Source organism: Phasianus colchicus, chromosome 8 (assembly GCF_987193195.1).
Source record: "Phasianus colchicus chromosome 8, bPhaCol1.hap1.1, whole genome shotgun sequence".
In the NCBI taxonomy this organism is placed as follows: Eukaryota; Metazoa; Chordata; class Aves; order Galliformes; family Phasianidae; genus Phasianus; species Phasianus colchicus.
Window position 1 is genome coordinate 7,700,872 of NC_143443.1, and position 26,510 is coordinate 7,727,381.

At 38.8% G+C, this 26,510-nt stretch overlaps 1 protein-coding gene across 9 annotated transcripts in view; it reads right to left on the bottom strand.

The window, feature by feature from the left end:
* Window positions 1-26,510, bottom strand: part of LOC149917001 (uncharacterized) — a 515,322-nt gene that overhangs the window by 481,952 nt on the left and 6,860 nt on the right. For 7 of the 9 annotated variants that reach the window (XR_016468657.1, XR_016468656.1, XR_016468658.1 and 4 more), the window contains exons 2-5: window positions 24,613-24,827; window positions 24,218-24,361; window positions 23,508-23,637; window positions 22,804-22,892 (exon numbers count right to left, since the gene is read on the bottom strand). Coding sequence is in view for 4 of the 9 variants with exons in the window: in XM_090144809.1 (XP_090000935.1) it covers window positions 22,804-22,892; window positions 23,508-23,534 (116 nt within the window). In the remaining 5 variants the exon portion in view is untranslated. Of the gene's footprint in view, window positions 1-20,057; window positions 22,429-22,803; window positions 22,893-23,507; window positions 23,638-24,217; window positions 24,362-24,612; window positions 24,828-26,510 lie in introns of those variants that run through there. The other 2 variants (XR_016468661.1, XR_016468660.1) reach the window with 2 other exon arrangements.

Below are 26,510 nucleotides of genomic sequence, written 5' to 3' on the forward strand. Positions count from 1 at the left end.
ATTGAGATGAATCAAAGCTTATAGGAGAGAGAGCAAAATAATAGCATGAAAGATATAAATTACCTCAAAGCTGTGAAAATCAGACACAGGTAAAAAACATGATGCAGATGACTTACTTCCTCCACAGGGATGAGTTTAAGCTAGATCCTTAAAGAATGCTGCTGTCAACAGACACTGTGACTTGGTTATGTCTCTTTAATCATTACTTTTGCACTGTTCTGACTTCATCTCCTTCATACTGACGAGGAAAACTACTCACAGCTAACCACCATGTTTCTGGGGGGAGCGAATGGAAGAGTTCCTCCATGATTATGCCTTTGAGAATGTACAAACAGCATTTTCTCAATGGTTCTGAAGAGTGCAGCGACAAGATAATCCTTTACCTTCTCCTTGGAGTTCACAACATATATGAGCCACAACATACTGCTTGCAGATCTGGTTCTTCTGGTACTGAAGCCTGACGAGCTTGTTTACTTGTTTTGTACAGTTGTATCACAATAATTTTCAGGATATGACTTTTCTGGAAGCAGCAACATTTAGCTGCACTGCTTGAGGTACCTTTCTCCTGTCTAACATCAATGCCCAATAACATTCAAGCTTCTGACAAGAGTTGCTTAAACAAAACAAACAACACAAAAAGAAAATAAAAATAAACAAACACTGACAGCAAAAAAGGATGAAAACGCAGTGTAGCCTTTCACCTTTGAAAAGAGTAATCCCACGTTTGGGAGTGCTGAGTGGATACACTGCATTTTGAGATACTGCCTATTTTCAGAATCAGTTTTAAGGCTGCTTTTATAAGAATGGGAAAGGCAAAATGGAAAGGCAATATTAGAAGTTTATGTACTGTCATAATAGAGAAAAAGAGAAGAATTAAACAGGAGAACTAGAAATATGAATTAGATGATAAATTACACATCTAACAGAAAACTAGAAAAATCTAAAGGAGAAAAAGATGAATACAACAAAGAAAAGAAAGCAAATAAAAACAAATGGGCAATCTAGACAAAAATATTCAGAAGTTATCTTTTTCATTATCAGTAAATTATGATAAAATACAAATGAGTCAGAACGTATAAATAGATGTATAGGCATAAGGAAAATACTGTCTGTCTTGTAAAACACATACACTGTTACACAGCAAATGCTAGTAGGGCTACAGCTCTCGCTCAGCTTGCCAACAAACTACCTATATATTACATCAATACATTACTTTGGATCCACTGTAGCCCAGATAGAAACCTACAGATACAAGCAAAGAAATAACCTCATTTGAATATTTTACCACTGAAATATGAGAGCTTGAGGGGCCTTCCATAACATTCAAGTCTTAACTTCAAATTTATTTTGACTTTAATTCAAGTGTATTGCCAGAGCACTTGCAAAGCTATCACACACGTTAGCAATGACAAGATCTCTGAGGGACAAAGAACACTTCACGTATTAAACCACAGCCTCCCCACACTCATCTCTCATACATTCTTGTTTCTGCCAAAGATGGAGAGGAAAAAGATATCTGACCTGCTTCATCAAGATTTGTTTTGATTGTCTTTCTCAAAATTACCACAATACATTTTTATCTTAGTAAGATATTTTTTTCTTCTCTCCCTTGCAGAGATATGTAATTCACAACTATAGGACCTGCATATGTACTTCAGGACTGGACTACTCTCTTTCAGTCTCCATGATGTATGTGCTTTGAGTGCTGAGGATACTGAAGATCTCACAGTGATCACTAAGCAGCAATTCCCAGTGCATGAATAGTTACAAAAATGAGCAGGACCTGTAGATTCTTCAGCACTCCTCATTTTCTAGGCACAAACTCTGAACTGCAGCCACTGTGCTGTAAAAGACCATTCCTCCTATCTGAGGAGCACAGAGGAACCAGTGATTTCTCCCTCCTATATATCATAATCCTTTGGTTGGACTAATTTCCGCCCCTCCTGGTGGTTCTATTCATTGGGGCTCAAGGCCAAGCAAATGGGAACATCCCCTAAGGATTGTTTCATGGAGTCTTGATAATTATCAATCCCCAAAAGAGAGGAAGTCCAACACTTTGTTGCATTAGTATAACAGAAAAGCTCAGGATTAACTGCAAAGTTAAGTCGCAGTATTTTGAAAAGTCATGAGTATGAAATTATTTCCTAATGTTGACTCTTCATGGAATATTTACATAAAGACAGAAACTTTTATTTCATTGTTTAAGAGATTCACTGCCCTGCTCCTGCATCTTATGACCTGGCTCTTGGATTTCCAAAGTGACACCAAATACAGCACCAAGAAAAAAAGGTTATGTTTTCCAGAGTCAAGGAATAGACGCAACTAAATTCTTGGCTGACTGTTCATTCAAAAAAAAAAAAAAGAGAAAAAGACAACAAACAAATACAGATCACAACATGGATGAGACTGGCAGGGCCCTCTGGCCCATTCTGTCTCCAGCGAGAACACCCACAGCAGGGTGCCCTGGGCCACATCCAGGCAGCTTTTGAGGACTGCCAAGGAGAAGACTGCACAGAATCTGGGCAACTGTACAGAGCTTAGTTTCTACAAATTTCTGAGGAGTACTGCTCTAATTTTAATAAAAAAGAAACTGTCACTGCACACAAACTCTAATTTTGCCAGACTTAGAAAGGAGTTGTCAATATATATACTGGAGTACTCAGTGCACTAAGAAACTTCAACCAAGCCATCAGGCTTCATGCTTCTTTACTCATTCTTTCTCTAGAAAATTGAATGACATGCAATTGCCAATACTAGTAGTAATTTAAGATGAAGAGCAAACATGAGAGGCTCTCTCAACATCTACATACACATAAGTAAGAACTTAACCATACAAGAAGATATCTTTTTTTCCTAGTAAGTCAGATAGAATCACATAATATCTGCTTACTTGTCTGTTTTTTTTTCATTTTACAATAAAAAGCATTAAACAAGACTCCTGCACAAGACATGAGCAAGTTTTCCAAAAGTCTCTATAATAAGCTACTTGCTTATTTACCAGTACCACAGAAAACACTATATTTGTCTCCATGAAACTGACCATGCAAGTCATTCAATTGATATCAGCTAAATTTGGCTTAAAACTTAAATAATGGATGCATGTCTGGGATTCTCTGCCTGTTTTGAAACCCTGGAAATCTTCAACATCATTTTCGCTTTGGATTGAAATATCTTGGTCTCATTTTTTTTCCCACATAAACAAACAACAACAAAAATTGAAACACTTGAACAAAAGGTTACCTTTGCTCAGGTGACCAGAAATGGGAAGTGATCTGTGTGCCAAATTAAGAAGAGATGTTAGCGCTGGTATGCATAGACCCACAATTTGGCCAGGTTTTAGGCAAGGCCGTAAGTTGGGAAAGTCTGCACAGCATCTGCCCTTATGACAGAGCTGTCTCCTGCAGCAGATGCAGCGTCTCAATTTTGAAGTTCTAGTTTCATCCACACATTTTTTAAAGTGAGCAAAACCGAGCATTTTATTGACTTCATACATGAGATAATGGTCTGAGAAATCCAATATGCTATTGAAAGATGCCTGTTGTTGAAGATACAGGCAGCTCAACCACACACTTTTCAAAAATAAATCTTTAAACTGTTACCTTGTCCCTTTATTCTTTAAGTGCCCATTGATTGAGACTGTGAGCACAAAGGGTTAATTACTACATACCACTATTACTTAAAACAATTCCAGCAGAAAAGACAGCTGTGATAGCCTATTTTGCACTTACTTTCCAGAAGTCTGAGCACATTTTCTTTAGAAAACACAGCAATTTTAATGTTCCTGGCAAACAAAGAAATAATTACTCTGGCAGTCACAGGAATCAAGGATGTGCACACAATGAAGAAAGCAACAAGAAAAGTATAAACTTTAGTCTACTTCAACAGTAATATACTCCCCAAAGTTACAGTATAGACAACTCTAGCAACTAAAAACTTATCAAATCCCTCTTTTTCTTTCATTTTATTCATTCTTTGGTGAAATACAGCTTAAATTTCTGTAAGTAAGGCCTTTTAAGTCCATACAAGCATTTCAAATACCAGCTCTCAGTATATTCTATGAGTCAAATACAGGTGAAAGATGACAAAAAGGAGGCAGTAAAACAGGAAAAATAGAGGAAAATTTAGAAGTGCATTTCTCTGTAATAAGCCTTTCCACAATACTTTCTATAAAATCGTTAATTATTGAGTGGCCTGGAAAGCATGCTTGCACTTTCACATAAACAATAAAAACCCTTGAACATGGGATTAATTCTAAGGAAACTTAAATTCCACCGCACAGCTCAGAGGAGATAGAGACAGACTGTGAGTGATTAGCAAGTGATTGCAGTCTGGAAAGTAACAGCAATAATAGTAATAAATAATTATTCCTGGTTTTTCTTGGACTTATATTCTTGCTCACCAAACACAGAAACACTCAAGAAAACAAATATTTAGCTCATTTGCAACAATTTTTCCAGTCAAATCACAAGATAGACAGCAAGAGAAGGATGGGAACAACCATTTTGCCATGTTGGCAAGATTGATTTACTTGATGATGATATGCAATAAGCCAATGGTCCAAACAAGATCAGATGGCAATGATGCTTAGGCACGCTTTGCTCATCCACACACACAGTCATCAAGCAGCAGACTGTTACTGCTGAAACTAGTAAGTTCAAGTCTAGCATATGCCTGCAGCTTATTGTAGAAGAAGACACTTGAAGAAATGAACATCAGTAAGAAAAAGTCACACTCCTCTTCAATGAAGCAATTGTGTGAAAATGATCTTCCTTGTACAATTAAACTTGCAATTCTTTTTTCTTAGCATGCTCATGTAAAGGAATGAACAATCTAATGAAACAGCAAGCAGAACTGAATAGGAAACAATACAGCTTATTGTATTTCAGATTTGCTATGCTTTCAGAAAAGGACTGTTCCAGCATACTGAACAAACACATTCCCTTGTGGGTTAGACAGGAGAAATTACCTTCTCAGTTTTTAATTTTAAACTTGAATTTATGAAACATGATCTACACTCCATTAAAGATAGCATTTGCCAGCATAGCCAGCAAAGCAGGAATGCTTATAAGAAGTGTCTTTTTTAAAGGAGAAAAATAATTGGAGTCAGCTTTTTCCATTGTTTATGTAGCTATCAATTCGGCAACACTCCAAAAAGAAAATGTTTTAAGAAATTACATAATCTATTCTCCTTAAATCGACTGAAGGAATCAGGGCACTTCACTTTTTTTGCATATACACGCAGATATAACCAGAGATCAGATCAAAATTCTACCATGTCCAGTTGTTCAACCCAGCCTGGCTGACAGAGGAGTATATCACAGAGAAACAGGTGTACAAGGCAGGACAAATGCAGTATTATTTCCCCCAAGATACTCTTTCACTCTGCAGCAGATTGTAGTTCAGAGATCTCTCAAGTTAAAAGAACTGCCTTGATATTTACAAGTCCTCAGTGGACTCACGCAAACTTTCATCATTCTGAACATTTCGTACGTCATATGATTGACTACAGCCTTTTATTAGTGCTGGAATGACCACTTGCTGATTTCCTTTAATACCTTCTAAGTCTTGTACTGAGAGAGAAAGTAAGTGAACAAACTGTTCCCTGTTTCTGCCTCTCCATTATATTCTCTCTTAGCCATCTCCTTTCCATGCTGAAGAATCCTCCTCTGCATCCTTGATTGCACATAAGTTAAAGAGATCCTTAACACACTGCTCTGCATCATTTCATCTTTTCCAGCTATATCTAGAAGTCTATTTCCACATTCTAGAGAGGGAATTAGGAACAGGCACAGTAGTCCAGATAGTTTTGGCTTGCTCTCTTTTTCTTCTCCTCTCGTACTCCTAAGCACATTATTTGCTTTTTAGGAGAGCTCTGAGAAGTGAACTAGTGTTTCCATCACAACATCCATCAAGATGCTAAGATCTTGTTCCTAAGTGAAAACAGCTCAGAAGCCATAATTTTGTATGTACAGACAGGATTGTTTTTTGTCTTAGGTGCATAACTTTACATTCCCCTCTGTAGTTCCATCTGCAACTGCTTGCACTTAATGACTTTGGTGCATGAAAATTCTGAGATTCTTTGGAGCTGTCCTTTATCATTATTATCTTGAGATTCTCAGTACTATCAGTAAACTGTCATCTGTCTATTCATGCCATTTTCAGGGCAATATGTTGAGCAGTGCTGCTTCAAATACATACTCCTCTAACACCAGTACTTCTATACATACTGAAAACTGTTCATTTCTAAGTTCCTTCCATCTTTTAATTAATCATTTATGCATGCAAGAGCAAGGATATGGAATTTGTGGCAATTCATTCAGCACCTTCATTTCTTGAACCACCTTTAGTGAACAGTAAGTGCCATGTACCTCTTCAGTGTTAAGATAGTCTTTATCACTGGGATTGCCCTTATCTACCTGTTTTTTGGCTACTCCAAAAAACTAGGAGAATTCCTGAGGCACAACTTCCTTCCCCCATGCAAATGCTTTGCCAACACGTTCACTTTACTATGTGCTCACCAACTCCATCCTACCTCTTCATTGTTTCATCAGTTTGCTGAATGAACTGTGGCTACTAATTTGCAATTTCCCTGAAATTTCTTGGAAAGAGACTTTCTAACGCATGTTCCACTAAGAGCATTCCACTTCCTTTGGTTGCCAAAAATTTAAAAGATTACATATCACAATTAGTAGCTAGGCTATCTAATTTTTAAAATCAGCTTATCCTGACTTACTGTTCATTCTGTTCCACGTATTTATTATTAACTTTCTGCAAGTCAGTCTTCAGACACAAATATTAACATACACACCGCTCACTGAAAGCCTACAGCAAAAGCATCTCTAATTCAATCAACTTTTCTACTTTACAACTCATTTCTGAGAATGAAATCCTTTGGAGCCTTGCCAATGCCTCACTTGGTCAGAGGGTCAAATAATGATGGGCAATGGCTTGCTCAGAGCACCCTAAAGAACAACAGAACTAGGAAAGAGAAAACACTGCAAGAACCTAAGAGGAATAAACAGACCAATATTAGTCATCAAAATGACATGCAAGAAGGATAGAAAAGAAAAACAAAAAAAGCCCCACATTTTCTTATTTTACTGTAGCTTAAACCCAGGTCCACTTGTGTATTACACGTACAGTAGCATGGCAAGCCTTTGATTTTTAACAGACAAAGGAACAGAATACCAGAATGTTTAAAGGATCCAGTTAGCTTCCTTTCAATAGTGATGATGACATTTATCCACCTATTACCATAGAAACTTACCCAATAATAACAGTACTTGCAGATAATGTCTCACAGAAAAACAGCGTACGCTAGCAGCATTTGCAATGTATCTGACAAAAGCCATCACAATGGACTATGACACAAGAGGTTGCAGAAGTTTGCTCTTCAAAGGGTGATATTTTAATGAGCACAGTCAGAATTACCTATTTATCTGCAAAGGCACATTTAACAAACGCATCTAGAAATTACCTCTATACTTTTATAACAAGACTAAAGATTCTCAGTTTAGCATTTGTTCACCAGTTTTTGATGAATAGCTTCTGAAAGATCCTTTTGAGAGGTTATTCTCCTCTTATATGGTTCCACTTCCATGCCACAACTGTTTAGTTGATTTTATTTGCTTTGTCTTAGTTTTAAATTATTTCACTTCTTAAGGATGATACAATGCAACCCACAGTGATACAAAGATTACATGAAAATGAAAGTAGGTATTTCAAGATGCAACATAATACAGAGAATAGATTTTTAATGCCTCCATTTAATTGCTGCTTAGATTTTTAACTAATACATAACCAAAAATACTCACTGCCTGCATATCAAAATTCAGAGAGTCACAGTCCCAGAAAACATGCTTATTTGGTTTTCTCGGAGATAACAGCAGCCAGATAAGGAATTGTTTGAAAAACTGCTTGTTCTCCTTTTACTGATATAGGAGAAAGAGCTGAAGTCCCAATGAAATTTTCCAATATCCTTTAAATATTACCTGTCTCACTTTTTTCCTTCCCCCACCTCTAAAAATTTTCCTCTACTTTTAAAAGGTACTGGAACAGGTTGTCCAGAGAGGTTGTGGATGCCCCGTCCCTGGAAGTGTTCAAGGCCAGATTGGATGGGGCCCTGGGCAGCCTGGTCTAGCATTAAATGAGGAGATTAGTGGCCCTGCATGTGGCAGGGGGGTTGGAGATTTGTGATCCTTGAGGTCCCTTCCAACCCTGGCCCTTCTGTGATTCTGTAAAACGCATCACTCATCTTTTTAGTTGCACTGACTGAAGAGAGTTGTATAAGCTGTCACAAAATAGTCTTCACAAAATAGCTGCAGTAGAGCAAGTAAGCCAGTGATAATGCTGTTATTTGAGCAGTTTGGAGTTTAGGCTGAGGTTCCAGCATTCCCTAGCAGGTTAGTTAAATCACCTCACATTACAGTTAGGGCTGTTGAACTGCTAAGGCCACAAGGCACTTCTCCTCTCCGTAGCAGGATAGAAGTGGTAGCCTTTGGAAACGGCACAACACAACCATTTGCTAAACAAGATTATGCCTAAGTGTCAGTCATTAATAAAAGTGTCCATCTCTAGCATGGAATTACAAGAGAATCAAGACAAATGGAATTGAAGTCCAATTAATTGTGGGAGAGCCTCCACAAAACATTTAATGGGAAGTAACTACTCCACTTCAGAAAGTAATTCAGATAGCGTCCTATTGCTTGTGTCCTTGGTATGTGAAGAAGCTGTTTATAATTCCACCACTCCATTTCTTACTCAATTGGACCTTTAAAAATATATGGTTTAAAAACAAATAATTCCATCAACTTCAGTAAGCCTACATATACGCTTAAAGTTGTTCATTTCTATCAGTGTGACTAAGTTACGTCTTCATGCTTATTCTGTATATCCTTCTCCTCCCTTCACAACCATCATTTCGAAATTAGGATCTAGAGAAACTACAGTAATGTAATAATGCTGTGTATTTAAGTGTTCCTTTCTAGGGAACATAATTCACATATTTTATTGCTACCAGAATACTTAAAACGACAACAAAAAGAAACCTATCCATTTGAGAGAAATGCTCTAATTAAAACAGAAACTACAGTGTCAAGAGATCGCTAGGAAAGTATCTTTGGCATGAGACAGTCTGATCAATTCTTTGCAGCCTCTTCTTCCAGCCTCAAATTACCAGGAAATTAATGGAAAAAAGCTTACTGTTTTAATCACAAACTTCAGTTTTAAAAGAACAGCCAGACTTGTGGCAACTGTTGTACAGTAAGGATATAACATTCTTTAATCTATTATATTAATAAAAACTGTTAGAAACCAGAGGAAGCAAATGCGCACTTTGGGCAACATTAAATCAGAAGTACCAATGTGCATTCAGGTCCTTTTAGTTTTAATTTTGCAAAGCAAAGGAGCAGAGCTTGTCAAATGCTTACATATTAAAAATGTATCCCTTCAATAAGGGATATGAACCCAGAAAAAAAAAGTCTAAACGCCAAGTCTAAATGATCAGGCTTTTAATGAAAGAAATCGATCTGCCGAAACCCTAATGGAAGACACACTGTTTTTAACAGTCCTGTGGTACACAGTAATACTCCACCCTATCATCCACCTGCCCATGTGTCTGATCAGCTGCACTCCTTAAGCTTTTAACCATGGCCCATCTGACTGGGGTTCATCCCACACTGACAGCCTCATCAACGTCTGAAAGCACAGGATGAATTTGCAGCTGTAACTCCAGTTTCCTGCGAAACATCTGTGCAGTCTCACAGCAACCATTCATCTAAATGTCTTCAAAATGCAATACTGATAGATCTTTTCAATTCTGCTCTGCGGGTGATAAGAGAGCATCTTACCCCAAGCTGCGTCTCAGACAGGTTAGGCATTAAATGCATCACTTGTTGTTTGATTTCATTTTAGAATAAGAATTAATAAAAACTCTTCTGCAATGGATCGACTCACTCAACTGCTAGCTGCCGTGACATTTGCTGCATAGCTTCTTCAAGTCACTCCCTGACAACTAAGCTAAGTCTCATAAATTTCAGACTCTTCAGGCATCAGGTCCCTTCACTTATTTTTTGAGTGAAATTCCTATGTTGAAAACTGCCTGTACTGTTCCCTGCTACCTTTTCATTTTCTCTGTCCCTCCTGATTCCAAAGCTGACCTTCTTAATGTGGTACCGGGGAAATAAGAAACATTTCATAGTGAGTCTCTGTTTCAGTAAGCGACACCTCTTTTCTTCCCTGTGATGCTGCTGGTACAATTTTACTCTCTGGTACATACTTCCTATTGAGTGTAATCCTGTGTCTATCTGAGCAGTTAATGCAAGTGTAATGATGTCAATTTCCAGGCTGTTGAATTTACTCTGGGGACGCAGGTCAGAGACTCTGCTACCCCTCCTTTCACTGATTTGATTGCTATAAATTCACCCCCAGAGACTGTTAAACTGGAGAAGATCAAAGGTAAACCAGGTAGCAACTAAAACAGAAACTATGGAAAGAAAAAATAAACAACATAACAACAACAGAACAAACTGCAGTTGGTAAAAATGGCAAAGCAATCCATACCATTACAAGCATGCACAGTGACACTGCATTTTATGAAATATTTTAATCAATAACTTTGACTCTATCTACTGAAGAACTATTTAGTTAATACTTCGAGCTTTTCTCACCAGTCTAAAGGTCCCAGCCAAAAGCAGGGTCTATCTGTACTGAACACTGAAAATACCTAGAAAGATGTGACGGCCAAGCATGATAATCCTCAGCCAGAATGATTCACTTGATTAGGGAGGTTAACACATACCAGCTACTGGAGCCAGACAGTATGAAAGGGAGCAAAGTGGCTGTTATTCCTATCTGGTCACCGTCAATTGCTTCAGGCCATATTGACTAGTAGCCATTCACAGGTGTGAAACTGCTTAATGTTCACACACACCATTGCTAACTTGCTCCAATGCTTCAAAATTTCTGATAATATAAGCAGGCAAGATATAAAAAAAAAAAAGAACATTATTGTTCTTACAGAAATGAGAGCCAGGAAAAAATGACATAATGTATCGCTGTCACATCATAGAGTCCAAAGACGTGGAAACTGATTTCAGACTTCTGGGAACCCCAGTATGAAGGCCGCACAGCATTGGAATATTCCCAACAAGTTCTGGCTTCTGAATTACAGCAAATCACTGCAACACCACATGAGAGGCAGAACACTCATAATGGATGTAGCAGTAAGAGCCATTAGGTTTCTGGAAGCCACTTGGAACAGAACTCAAGACTATATAAATAATTTAGACTCTGATAATTTCCCTTGACCTAATGAATCTCCTCTACAAGAGAGATCAAAACTGCATGAAGTGAAATTAGATATACCAAATAAATTGCATTTGTTTCTCTCTAAGATAATGGAGGAATGAGAGCTGAATGTAGACCCTGGCCTAACTTGATGCCTTGGATACAGGTTTACTAGCCACGTTGCCTTGATTCCCTGGTAAACCAGTGCATTTGCTCCCTTTCCAGTCAGATACACCTAGAAAGTCATCTGATATTTCACAATTCATGGAAATAAATGCATTTTTTTTCTCTTGTAATCTCGTAAGATCCAGGCAAACAGCTATACCTGGTATAAGAATTTAACCACAAATGCTAAAAGCAGTCTCAGAGGCACAAACACCCTAACATGACAGTCAGCTTCCAGATGTTCTTTAGATTTAAAACACATACTTTTCATTTCCTCACACGCAGTAAGATGTCATACGAAAAACAAACAAAAACAACAACATCTCATGTCCCATCCAAATTTAGGAATTGGAAGCTTGTCACATTTTCATTTGTGCTATGGGAATTAATAGCAAGGTAACATTTAGTATGTTTGAGTACGTAAGTAGATCTACAGGCTTTGGTCAGGCAGGCAGCCTGGAAGCACAACAAATGATCACTCTTCTGAAGTTGAAGGTTTTGATTTTTGTTCCTTAAGTTATTAAGATAGAAGATACTGCATTATGACAAACAGTGTTTTAGAGAAGATAACTTAGATACACACTATAGGAACTACAGGGACGTACAGTAACACAAACAGGACAAATATGAGAAATTTGTTCTGTTTCTATTTTGGAGGGATGAACAGGATCATAACCCATCTACTGGGATGGATTGAAGGTTCTAAAGACCATGTCCAAAATGTTACTGCAATTCAGTCTAAGGAAAAGTTCAGTCATCATCCAGGTGTTCCTATTCCAGACCAAAAGACAAAGCAGAACACTGTAGTTCCTTAGATGCTACTGTTTCCAGGACCAGTAGTTTGAAAGAAAAGAATATGCCCCATCTGCGTTCACTTACAGAAAGAACAGGAATCATTACAGATGAGTGACCCCAAACTATACAGAACGTATATAAATATATATATATAACAACATTTATTTTGTTAGAACACACATCACCATATTTTCTTTAAGTTTTCAGTCTCATCCTGGAATTATGCAGAAAAACATCTAAATTAATTGCTGGCCTTAAAAAATCCCATTAACATAGAAAACAGCTAATAGACAACCAAAAGAAAAGTACAGTACCTAGTGCTTTCTTGGATGAACCCCACAGAGCAAGGGCAACATTGCAGACAATCATTAAAGGTAGATCGTTAAGCGGTTAGCCAGGCCCCCAGCCAACAGTGCAACTGAAAGGCTATGTTCTGCTACAAAAAGATGAGATTAAGTTTTATTGAGCACTGCCCCAGAGCAAAGCCTTTCCAATTTTGAAATGAGAAACTGAATACACAATGGCTACTTTAACTCTGAGGAAAGTGAAACTGTGCTAATGGGTTTTGCTAAAATCCAACCAAACGGCAGGATAAAGCTGCTGAAAAAAGTTATGCTCTATGCTGATAAGAACCTAGTGATCATTCATCAGAAGGACAGCTATTGAGGTCTTCAACTGCCTGTTTGGAAATAAGCTGAGGGCTCTGTGCCTCAGAAATCCTGGCACAGGCTATTTTGGGTTTGTCACTTCTTTTTAAAAGGAATTTCATTTTGTTAGTTACGATGAAATAGTGTTCTAGTTTCAGTGTGGTACTACTTGGCTTTTTTTGGCTTGATGATTTGTGTGACTGTGTTAATCTCATACCCACAAAACATTATAGCTGTACCTTATGCTTGTTTACAACATTTCTTAAAGTTTTATACTAGCTATTATGAAACATCCCTTTAACAAACAATGAGAACAGGATGGATCCCAGTAATATATGCTCAGCAGCGAAAACAAACAATAAAAAATTGCCTTTTAATTTGTCAAGGGCCTCACTTCACATCCTATGTCATGTGTAATTATTTGTACATTAGTTACTTTTTGATTCAGTGCTGCATAAAGTCAATCCACTGATGTTTCTCCCCATCTTGAGATAATTATAGTCTAACAAGTCTGATAGAACATACTGATGTTCCTCACATGGAAAATGATTTCTGTGAAATCAGACTTTCGCTGGTTAAGCTCATAGAAACAAGCACCTATGTACATGCAGTAACAGAACATCACCTTGGAGGAGGGGTGGGGAGGGAAGAAGCAGGCAACTATTAATTAGATTCGATGTGCTGTCAATGAGCACTTCTTATATCAGCATCACTAGGGAGACAACAATCAGAAAGACACCACTGCATCTCCAGAAGGGATTTACATAACTGAAACTTTAGCTTTGCGCTGTCATGCTTCAGAATACCATCTTCCATTTGATGCATCACAGTCACATAGAAGAAAGTAAAGTGGCCAAAGAGCTGTTCTGAAAAGTATGAGTGCTTTGGTAGTAAGACTTTGCTTAAAAGCAGTGTTTAACAGATTGTAACTGTCTTATTCCCAGTGTCCACACATACTAGCAAGAAAGGGAAATAAATGTGATATAACCAGGTTCTTAAGATTAAAATTGCATATAGGCTTTGCATGAGAGATAACTCAGTAGGGTTTTCTTTTTCAACTTTAGAATTTCATTTTCTTAAACTTCTCTAAGAGAAGACCAAGAAATGGTTGATAAAGGGAACCACCCACTCATGCTCATGCATGAGTAGACAAAGCACAAGTCACCAAGCATATCATCATAAAACATTCCTCAAAGCCATTTGCACAATGAAAACATCAGATGTTTTACGCAGTTTGTTCTTCTCTCTGCCCTCGTGAACTGTGGCCACGTCTTTGCTGGATGGCTATTGCTTCCAGAAACCATTCCAAAACAATGTCTTATTCCGAATAAAGCCAGACTTTTTTTCCTTCTGTATTTCTCATCCTCTTCTTCTCCTTCTTTCTTCTCATTCTTAGCTTTACCTCTTGTTATATGAATACCATATCTTGTGTTTTATTATTAAAGACGACTTAGATGGTGCTAGAATACATATAAGCAATACCATGCTTATAATACAGAGGTTTGGACTACAATCCTCTTGTTCTTACATTTAGTCTTCTGATTACTTGTTGCATAAGCCAACACACAGCATCTAGGTTGACTGAGCCTGATTTCCTTATCCTTGGGGCAGGGAGGCAGAGGGATTGGGGACAGATAAAGATTCAGTTGTAACTACACAAGGAGCACGGTCTAGGAGATGAACCCACCCTTATGCTACTTAGCGAAAACCTGCAGGTAACAATCCTATGCACACAAAGCAAGCATTAACAGCATGAATTCCATATTCCCAAGTGCAAGCTATCTTGCATGAAAATAGCATCTTCCAGACACTAGAATGTTCTTTAATGCAAATATTCTTGGGAAAAAGGAGAAAAAAAGAAGGAAACAGAAGGGACCAAAAAAAATATATATGGCAAAAAAAATCTGCACCAAAATAGGTCTACAGAAGAGTGGATTTTATCAACAAATAACCAAGCTGTACGCAACTTGTATAAACATCACTCACTGATGTCAGTGACATTGGAATCATTTATGTGGGGAAGCTTGAACGCTATTTGACATAAGCATGTAATTATAAATGAAAGATGCAGTTAAAAGAAGTTCTCTAACATACGGAGGAATACAGACACACACTAGTACAATTTGAATTACACAGCTTCACCAATAAATCTAGGAAAATTTATTGGAGAAAAACATAGAAATCTAAAAATGACATTAATGTTACTTGTTTCTCAACACTAATGGGTAAGCATGTGGTCACTGAGGGAAAAGAAAGCCCCAGGCAGACTAAGTCCATCTTTAATTACTGTTAATCTGCAGAAGCATTCGCATCAGAAATATCACCCTGGCATTTTCCTGTTTACCAGCTGTAGATCAAGCTCTGTAACATTTAATCTTTGCAAGTACTTGCCCTTTGAAAATCTTGATTTCTCTCATCTTCCTCTCTACAAATCACCTCTGCTCTTCTGTTGCACATTCTGCTCAGCAGTTTCTTCCAGCCTCTCACAAACAATTGATGGGGAGGTCTCTCCCAGCTCTGTTCTCCTTTTCATCGTTCTTTCTTCCTGCAGTACTGGAGACTACCAGCTTTACCCTGACATGCAAGAACTCTGGGAGGCCAGGGCTGTCGTAGACATGTTCCTAGCTGTATGCACCATATCCAGAAAACCAATCAGAATTTGCCCAACTGAATGGTATAACTGTCATCAAAGTAATGTGCTCAAAAAGCTGTTGAGATCAAAACACAGGAACCTAGTAGCACATAAGTCACCTCAGGAGATCTGGAGTTACTTTGCTCCTAGATAAAAGGCTATGCTAGCACTAACTCAGTTTAACAAACCTACACTTAATTAGATGGCGAGCATCACCAACTACAGCAGAACAACATTTATCCCGTAGGTATAAGTAGCCAATAAGATCCCAGTCATTTATACGGTGCAGCTGAGCCAACGTATATTCAAGTCCAACCTCGATAACCAAGTGAAATGTCTTCTTCCAGACAGATACATGCTGAAAAGTTTATTTGGATGTTTCAGGAAGAAATATAGATAATGCAAGGTCCATTTGTCTTTGCTATTCTAAAAATTGAAATTCATTAGTAATATATGGAGACGCAATCCATTAATATTCTCTGCACAAGAATGAATGTATACACTTGTCACATATTGCAAATGGTACTAGTGTGGACTTGGCCTGGAAGGCGTGACATTACTTCTAGATGTTTCGAAGTCATGGATTCGGGTTTTGAGCACTAGAGCTGACATAGGAAAATTAGAACATCAGACAAAAAGACATTTAGAACAGACTGAATCCTAAAGCTTTCTGATATTGAGGAGAATCCTATCTGCACAGTCAATATACATTTGCTTATTTCAGGTCATTACCAGCATTGCAGGATATGAGATAGTAGCACAGTAAAATGAAATGGTCACATCTCCCAGATTCTCCTGCACTGCAGACTGGCTTCCTTTCCCACTCTTTCCCTTCCTTATATTCCAACCAGCCACTGTAGCTGTGCCACGCCTGTCCATTCTCGTCTCCAGAGGTATCACTACATGTTTGTCTTTCCCTCAGTGTCTGTGCTTGAAGAAGAGGGATCACCGTGAAGAAGAGCCACGGGTGATGCCTAACAATCAAACTCCATAGAGAAGATTTTTTCCTACCAGTTCATCACAGCAAATTGGCATTACTGCTGCATTCCGTGATCAAGTGTTCCCCAATGCTAACTGCCTACAGCACACCAGCCAAAATAGGATCCATTATGTCCCTAATAAAGGCAAAATGACTCTTCCTGCAGCACATTCTCAGTCATGATGTGAGTGAAAAGCATCTCTGACATCCCTCACATGTATCTTGAGTGCTGCTACAGTTAGCAGCCACGTGGTCACAACAAAAACTTTTAGGAAAAGAAACCCCATAGTTAGCAAAAACACACCAATGGTTGCACATGTTTGTAGCACCTTTGGTATACATCTCAGTCACAGCTCTTCATCATCTAGAATTCTGCTGGAACATCAAAATGCTTGTAACACTGAATAAAAAGTGGTGGAAAACATTCTTGATCTCTTTGTCAGGAAAAAAAAAAAAAAAAATCTGCTGCTAACCTAAACTGGGACTGCAGCTCACTGCAATTCCATTTTCTACACAGAAGAAAAATCTCTTATGATCTTGTCTAAGGAAGCTTTGGGGTTTTCTTTCTATTTTCCATTTAAAATATATATATTTTTTATGATTCACTTAAATAACCACTGCTCACTGAGACATCTCCACCTAGATCCAATAAGTAACATATACTAAAAATGGTGTCAGAAAGAGAGCTCTTAGCCTTTTTTCTGCTTCCAGTGCCTTCTGTCACAATGGACCACCCATATTACCCAACTGTCTCACTTTGTACACCTTCCTCTGGAAAGAACTTTCAGTACCCCCAAATAAAAAGAATACACAAGACCATTACTTATCGGTCATTTTTCTAATCTGAATAAAGATGAATTTAAGCCTGGCTTGTAGTTTAACATGTTGAAATTTTAAAAAATAAAGAAAATTTATCACCTTTACAAAATGTCTCATGAATTCATTTGTCAAAAAACCCTCAGCTATGAAAAGCTGTGGGGGGGGGAAGACAGCACTACAGATCACAAGCATGGTGCATACCTATACACTGACAATCACTGTCAGCTGAGGGGGAACATCCTAAAGCAGTATGCTAAATCCTTTTCAAGAGGAAGAATTTGCATTAGAGCAGGGTACTCTCTGCAGTAGACAGACTCCAAATGAAGAATCAAAGCTCTGCTTTACCCTTTGAAGGAAAAAAGCATGCCTAATAGACTGACCTGAAGAAAGGACAGTTGTACGAATGGCACATATTACGGACTCTGTGCTAGAAGAAGCATGCTTCTACCTCTAGAAACAAACAGTGCATAAGTGATACATCACATCTAATATATTCTACATGTAATATATTCTACTTTTCTGAGAAGAGAGGATGTCTTTCAATAGAAGCATGATAGGCCAATGCAGGGGCATGCTGGAACATGCTATTGCTCTGCTGGGAAAGGGAAGCATCACCTTCTGAGTTGAAGACACATGCTCTGATGGTGGGTGAGCATTCCTTAGAGTGCATTGCTCAAGAGACTTTATTATACAGCATATAATAAAGGCTTTTGAAGTGTCGGAAAGCTCAAAGCACGAAGACAAACAAACAAACAAGCAGACTTAGTTTCTGAGAAATCCCATAGCTCACTAACCACTTCATTAAAAAAAAATTCTCAGATTCTGAACAGGGAAGAAAGTCCAAGCTGAGCCTTCACAAGCCTCCCGCACCTGCACCCAACAGATTTGTGTCAGCTGCAACACTTCCAGATCGTCTACTCACTCTGTGACTGGAGCAAGAATGTCTAGAGTACATAGATACAACACTGTGTGACTATGCAATTAAGGTCTGCAGTGGCTAGACCACTACAGCATCGCTACACAACTGCACTCTGAACTACTGAGCATGATGTCAGCACACTCATTTTTTACAATGGATGCAATGCAGTACAATTTTACTACATTTCCAGGCTAAAAGCTTCAGTAATTTTGTTATAGTACATGGCCTCTACCCAAAATCAATCCAAAGAAGAGACATTCAGCAGAAAAATTTCCAAGTTATGGTAAAATATCTTAAACACACTTATTCCAAAACATCTATTCCTCAGTTTCATTTCCATTTTTTCTTTGATGGGTGCAGAAATCAGGTAAGAACTCCACAGACTTTGGAATAATGTGGCTACAAGCTTCTTAATTCTGGTCTGTACTGGCAAGGAAACTGCCAGTTCTATAGCTATATCAGTATGGTGCTTCTCAGGGCATAGTGCACCTCAATGAGCACCACTGCCAGTGCTGGTGATCTGGTAGGGACTTGTACACCCAGCATCCAGGTAATGATTTTTCTTATTGAACTTCCAAGACAAAGGGGAAGAAGAAAGATTCTTGAGAAAGTGAGCTTTCCATTCAGACATCTTTAACTACCAGTTGCTAACAACATCTAAGAAGGCTAATACTTCTTCACCTTCAATTGTGCCAAGCTGCTGTGCCCAGTAAGTTTTGGGGTAAACCAATTTTATCAGCTTATGTACGATAGAATCACATAACCATGAGATAGCTGTTCAGAGAATATTTTTGAGCATCAGGTGTCTCTGAAGCCTTTCAGAATAAGAAGTGAAGTAACAACAGACATGATAAATCTAATTTACTTCTTACAAATAAATCTTGGCTAATTGTGCTAGATTAACGTCTTTTCAGTGGGAAACTGCCTCTCAACACACGTGCCATCCTCTATGCCCTTTCAGTCCCACAGATAACAATTTCCTTCCAGAAGAACGCTGGAAGTTTCAGTTATGCTTCATACTTTCTAAGACTGAAGCTGCACCGAATCATTTTCCTTTGACTTTTCCAGCATTGTTTATAAATGTTTGAAGAAGCCACATATAATCATGATCAAAATTGCTATTATATCCTAGCGTGGTCTGGGTTGAAAAGGACCACAGTGACCATCTTGTTCCAACCCCCTGCTGTGTGCTGGGTCGTCAACCAGCAGACCAGGCTGCCCAGAGCCACATCCAGCCTGGCCTTGAATGCCTCCAGGGATGGGGCATCCACAACCTCCTTGGGCAACCTGTTCCAGTGCTTCACCACCTTCTGCGTGAAAAGCTAACAACAGAATTTCTGATCAAAAAGCATTTCAGGAGTCTAACATTCTTACCTTTATTGATATTGTGAATTTATTAGCTATAAAATGCTAACTAAAAAAAAAAAAAAAAATTATTTGCCCCTGTAAAAAGAAAAATTAATTTGTTCAAACTAGTTGAGTAGAGGAATCAGGCACTTATTCAGCAAAACATTCACACACGTTCCCAGTAACTGCTCTTTACCATTAGTTGTTTTTACAGTGATACTGTATCAGCCCGTATATCAGGCACTGAACTACAGCCTCTAGCTGGTCAACAGAACTTTCCATAGTCTATGCATCTCCATGACACACACTTAGTGAAATCAGCACTTCAATATCTGCTTTTCCAAACCAACAACCAAATATGCGGAGGAAATCAACAGTTGACATATAATAAAAGAAAATCAAGCTCATCTGGAGCTCACCAAATGAGACACTGTTATTCTTAAGCTTATAAAGAGGACTGATTTAATTCAGCATTAATGTCAATAGCCATATTTTACTAATTTCAGCCAATTCTGCTTGATATATATAATTACCTCAGCATCAGCTATGCACAACTTTTTTGTCTCCACATCCGTGCACCCTGTGGCTATGCTTTTTTTGCAGGTAATTAAAAATCAAGTCAAAGATTCCTTTTCCCACAGCTGAGACTCTCCAACCTGCTTCTATCTACTCCACTTTGCAGTTTCTCTTAAGTGCAGTACTGATTAAACAGCAGTACTAGGCTGTAAACATGCTTCGCTAGGCCCATCCTTTACATTCAGGCTCTGCTGTCTGACACTATGGCTGAAATCAGGATATTGGCATCATTTACACAAGGCAGCCATATCACTAAACCTCAGTATGCTGAGAAAAGCTTCCCTAACAGCCACAGAATCCAGTATGAGAAGTATATAACCTAAATGGCAGTGGTACCTAAAGGTTTACTGAAAGGTCAAATCATCTCCTTCAAACAGTGAAACAGAAGGAATGTTGAAACAGTGGAAGAGTTCTAGGAGTACCCAAGACTGGGACAACATGTGAAAAGGTAACATGGATATAGGTACCGAGAGGCAGAGAAGGCTGAAAGAAGTTCACAGTGACAAGGAATAGTCTCCCCTGTACAGGAGATGAAGGATATCCTGAATTACTCTAGATATCCTCATCCACAAAAGGAGACAGGCAGCAAACAGGATAGCTGCAGACTACAGCGGGGTGGGGGACAAATCTAGACGCATGCAGTCTTCTAAGCATGTGCAGCTGCTTTAACTTTTTGGAAGGAAGGTCACAGAGTACTGGCCTTGATTTTATTTAGATGTGTCACATCAGAATTACTAAAGTACTAACTTGCCACAATGATCCCTTTACATGTGCACACTGGCTCCCCTCTCACTTGGGAAAGGGAGGAAATAGAATTCATCAGTACAGAAATTGACAGTAACCTTGAGAGAGCTGGGGAAATTCTTTTGCTTGCCTAATGATTACGAAGGGACTTTGTGCACTGTACTTTCAGGTAATCTGCTTGCTATTTAAATAAAAAATAATCTTACAGAGCCCGTAGCTACCTCAGACTTCGAGCCCCCTTGCAATTACAAATCATTGTTTGAATAACTGGCTCTCCTTCCACTGAACTCTGCTTCTCTCCACTCTGGTGACTCCTACAGAAAAAGCAACTTTCTGTTAGCTGCTCTGGGAGTTACTGGATTGTGAGAACTCCACAAGTCAAACTTACTGCTAGTACAACTGAAGACAGAAGAGAAATGGCCTGTTGCAAAGAAGGGCACTTGCTTAGATTTCTTTGAGAGCACTTATGCACACTGAGAAACTTCTTGTTTTCTATCAGCACTCATAACTAGGTGTCTCTTAACCTCTGAATGTTTCAAGCAACCACATTCAGTGATTTATCAGGCTGCCACTGTAGAAATAATGAAGACAGTGTAAGAAATAATAAATTATACTTGCATGTCTTCAATCCCAAGTTCTCAACGTGTTCTACAACTGTTAATGAAAAATACACAAGTGACAGTGGGTTGTGTGTTTAAATATGATTAATGTTATAGTCCTTTCCAACACAGATTTGTTGAGGGGAAGATCACACCATCAAAACTGAGCAGAGAAAGGGGAGAATGGTTGAAGTAACAGAACACATTTCTCTTGTTTTATAGATGGTACTTGTTTAGTTTCACTTAAAACAATAACAAAAAGTATGAGGCTGTTATAATTTCATGCAAGCTTGCAAAGTTGAGTGTCCTTATAAAAAGAGCAATTATATACACACTTTAAGCACAAAGCAGCAGAATAATTAAATGAATAATTACCTTCCCACTTTTAAGCTGTCATGCAATTAAACTTAATTAAACATTCTCTATACTTCACTAATCTTATTCAAACAGAAGAAGGTAAGAAGGGTGTGGTAAGGAAAGGGCATTTGGCAGAAGGCTGAGCCTATTTTTCTGCCTGTAACAATAAATAACACTGAACAGTCAGCACTAGATTCTCATGAAATTGCCTTGTTCCTAGGAAGAGTATAGCCTGGTTTGAGCTGCAAGACAACAATAGTCTGGGACAATTTATGCAGCATTTTTCTACATAGCATAGGAAAAAGCACTCCACAAGAGATAACTACAAAGAAAGGAAAATGCTGGCATTTTAGAGCAGAGAGGGAAGAATTCCATACAGAAAGACTAGTGCAAATGCAAAATAACCTTTAATGTAAACAAATCCAAGGTTTCTCTTGTTCCCAGTAAAGGAAAGGTTGTGGAGACAACCGAGGAAGGACCAAAAGTAAGATGCAGGAATTGTGCTGACAGGGAGACAAATTGCTGTACTGCCAAATCCATTTGAAACTTGCTCCTATCCTGATCTGAAATTCAAACATGCTTTGTAAGGCTACAGCCTTATATATACATACTTCTGCTGGATAGGTCTTCATTCAGAGAAAAGCTGTTTCACATACGCTATCTCTAGCTACGTATCATTCTTATGGTAAGCAATAAAACTAGCAAAAAAAGAATCAGTCCTCTCAAGAAACAAGAATTCTCCATCATTCCCTGAAGCAAATGCACCCACACCCCACTGCCCAAAGACAACTTTGTCATTGTGTGATATTAAACTATAAGTTGGGTTTAAACGTACCAAGTGAAGTTTAAAATTTTATCTAGATCTCTGTTCTGCTCCAATAGGAGATAAAAATTTATACTTAGATAAAATCTAAAAAAACAAATTGTCATCCACATACCTGGACAAGAAACGCTTAGAGAGAGGACATGAAGAAATGCTACTACACTGCAATGTGTTCTCCCATTTCCCAACTCCTCCCACAGAAATCTAAATAAAAGTGAAAAATTCTCATCAGCTTCACTTAGTACCAACATTAGTTCAAAACACAAGTAATGGGATTTTCAGAAAGTAAGAGCCATAGTCTGTCTGCTCAGAGCATCTCAACACAACAGATACCAGTTATATTGTCTCCATGTTTCAAAGACAGGGTAAGAGCTCCACTAAGAAAGGTTAATTGTAGAGTAGTAGAGCTCAGAAAGTCTTTAAATCACTCCCATCATTCCCACCTACTCAGAACTTAGCTCATCTTACTTTCAATGCAGATTTTTACCAAACAGTATGTTCTAACACTGCCAGTAAGCAAAATGCAAATCTAAAGCATGGTCCAAATATGAAAAGGTTTCTCATCTACCAGCCAGTGAAGTCTTCCAACATCTCAGAGACAACACTTTTTTAATGAATTGGCCAATATCAGTAAACAAACATCTTGAGAAACATTGAAAGGGCAGTATTTAGGAAAAGACTTGTTATGACTAGTCTGTACTTTCTCGAACATAAGAATGACTGCCCATAGAACTCTGCTTTAGGCTGCCTTGACCCTGCTGTCAGTTTTCTGTGGAAAGAGGCGCAGGCAGTGCCATACAATCTCTCCCAGACACACACCTGACAGGGCCATTTCTCCACCTCCATTGTAGCACTGTTGATTTAGAAGCCAAGGATTTGGGCACAGTCTCAGCTGCTGCACAACTTCACAGAGCCTTCATTAGTCTTCAACCTTAGCCGTTAACACAACCTAAGAAGTTCCAATGAATATTTTATTTCAGTTTTGGGACATTATGTCTATTTGTTAATGGACTGGAAACCAGCAATCCTCCAAAGCTGGCGATGGTAAGTGCAGTATGATTTAAATTGGGAATCAGCAAAAGAAACAACATCATGATTTCTACCTCAAAAATCCATCATCCCACCCATACCAGAATGCCTAAAATGAAATCCTATCAGACCAGAACTCATCCATAACCAATACAGCCCTTCGTTTTCCATCATTCAGGCTACAGTTTGGAGTTGCAAGTTTTCTTTTTGTATTGTTTTCCTTCTTGTTTTGTTTTCACATTTTCATGTCAGATCTGATATTACCACCTTAACATCTCTTACTGCTTTCTGATTCAGATCCAGCACAGCTCCCTTCTCGCCCCATGGGCATCAGTACCACCTGCTACTGAGGAATTTTGTTCAGATGGACAACACCCATGTTACCTTATCTGCAGAAGCAAATTAAATAGTTATATGAATATTTTGCAAACAGGAACCCAAAGACAGTACACCTCTACCCTGCCTCAAGCAACACTATAGAAAAAACAAGGTGAACTAACCTACGTCACTCTGCTCTGCTTCTCATATCCAGCCCACCTAATTTAGTTTCAGCATACACAGACATAATGAAAGACTTCATTTCCATGCTGTAAATTCCTTTTCATATGGTTTCCACGAAGGTCTTGACTTATTTTACTGAGTATCTGTGAACATCAGAGAAACTATTTTCTTTTTGGACTTATAACATGAAATAAAATGAAGACATAAGAAGCACAGCATAGTTTTTAATGCTGTGGGGGCTGCTACAGAGTTAAGTTTAACTACGTGGATACATTTAACCCTATGGGAGGATTCACTCTTGTTGATACAGGCTAAAACTGCAGTGCAACTTGTTATTGTCTGTGTTTCACAAAGTTCTTTGACTTATGTCACTAACCACTGTGTTAACACTTACTCACAAGATGAACAGTTGGAGCCCACTCATAGTAGACCCAGCAGCATGCCTCCAGCTCTGCAGTAGCTGTTGCCTCAGGACTGTTCATACCACAGAAGCAGGATTCATTCAATACATCGGATTGTTTTGGCAACTGGACTTTTCATACTGGTTAGCCAAAAGGAACAGGAACTGTGAACGTGCATTCAAGGTTGTACACCATACTCATAGGAATGCTAAAAGAAAAAGTAGAAAACAATTAGTCCAGGAGAAATCCAGACTCTCTCTGTTTTTAGGCAGCAATACAATCTCTTCCTCATAGCTATTCCAAGGCTGAAGAAACTCAGCTCCCTCAGCCTCTCTTATACCAGCCCCTAACCTGCTTGATGAAAACTACGGGCAGATAATACAACTTACCTGTCAGGAATACTGAGTCCATTAACAGAGGGGGATCTGTCCCAAGAAAGTCTTGCTCACTCTTTACTGAACACATCCCACAGCCTTTCCAGTAAAAAAGCTTTTCATAAGTGTTACAGCTGGAAAGATCAGCACAGTGGAATGGCAGAAAGAACAAACAGGAAAAGAATGCTCACTCATATCCAGAGATCTAGGCTCTCAGGGAAAAACTCCAAAAGAGAGGGATCTCCAGCCAGAGATCCTTCCCCACTGGCAGTCAGCCCTAAATGGGGTCTAAGAGAGGTCCAGCCAGTCTCCACCCCTTCCAGTCATACAGCTGAGTTGCCTTCACCTGTGCTTCCAGGGCTGAGCTAGTCCTTTCCCCAGGTGCTTCAGGCCATGACTCAACAGTTCCCATACAATAGGACATTCTAGCATTCAGATAACAGATCCTCAGCATCTTATGAGCAAGTATGCTGCTTTCAGCAGCAGGACGGATGACTGCCACATTAATACAACAGTATCACAGAGGCAATAATACAATGGTTCAGTGGACAGATGGTTTGGGTACTAAACGTACGGTCACTGTTGCTCCTGCTATGCAGAGGGACAGTCCTGCAACACCATATACCTGGAGTTTAACTTCACCTGACCCTTTCAGATTTCTGAGTCCAGGACATGTCTGCTTGGCTCCATAAGGAACAGCAAGAATTGAGCAATTAAAGTCCTTAAAAAGCCTTTGAAAACTACCTGAGCTTTCCTCCATAACTCAACAACTAAACAAAAAGGGTAGGAAGGGGGAGGCTGAGAAATGACAGAGCAGTTAGAAGATGAAAGGGGATGGGTAGAATATGAGAAAAAAAATTGGCAGCTCCATTTCACACTTCATTATATGGAGCCCCATTCTTCTGTAACACTGCTAAACTTCCCAGATATGGGTAAAGGTACTAAAATTTCCAAAGCTGCAGTTTATTCTGATCTTCAAAAACAGATTGATATTTTTATTTTTCCAGCTTGTTGCCCACTACATCATTCATTTTTACACTTGTTTTCTCTGTGAGACTACCAAGGCAAGATGTACCCGGCAGGCTGTCTGGTTGCAAATAACCACATGGAAATCCTGCAGCTCCAACCGTGGCTAAGACCCTCTGGGTTCTCACTACACAGGGTGCACAAAGAGCAGGGAGAAATATCTTCCAAGGTAACACTTAAATTCTAGACAAGATATTTCACTTTAACGAGGCTGTTATCTCAGATATGGACAAGACTACACAGTCCTAGACATAGTCAACACACTTTCTTTCATTGCCTTGGAGCTTCACTTGTCTCTTGGTCAGTACATCTCAATTACGTGGGCCACTCTGCATGTATTGCCTCCTACTTATTCCCATGGAAATAAATAGCACAATACCAAAAAGAGTGCAGTAACACCATATCATGGCTTTATGATTTCTGTTACCATTATTCCACATCATAACACCATGTAGTGCACTGGGAATTGAAGAGTTTATGCTCCAGTTCCA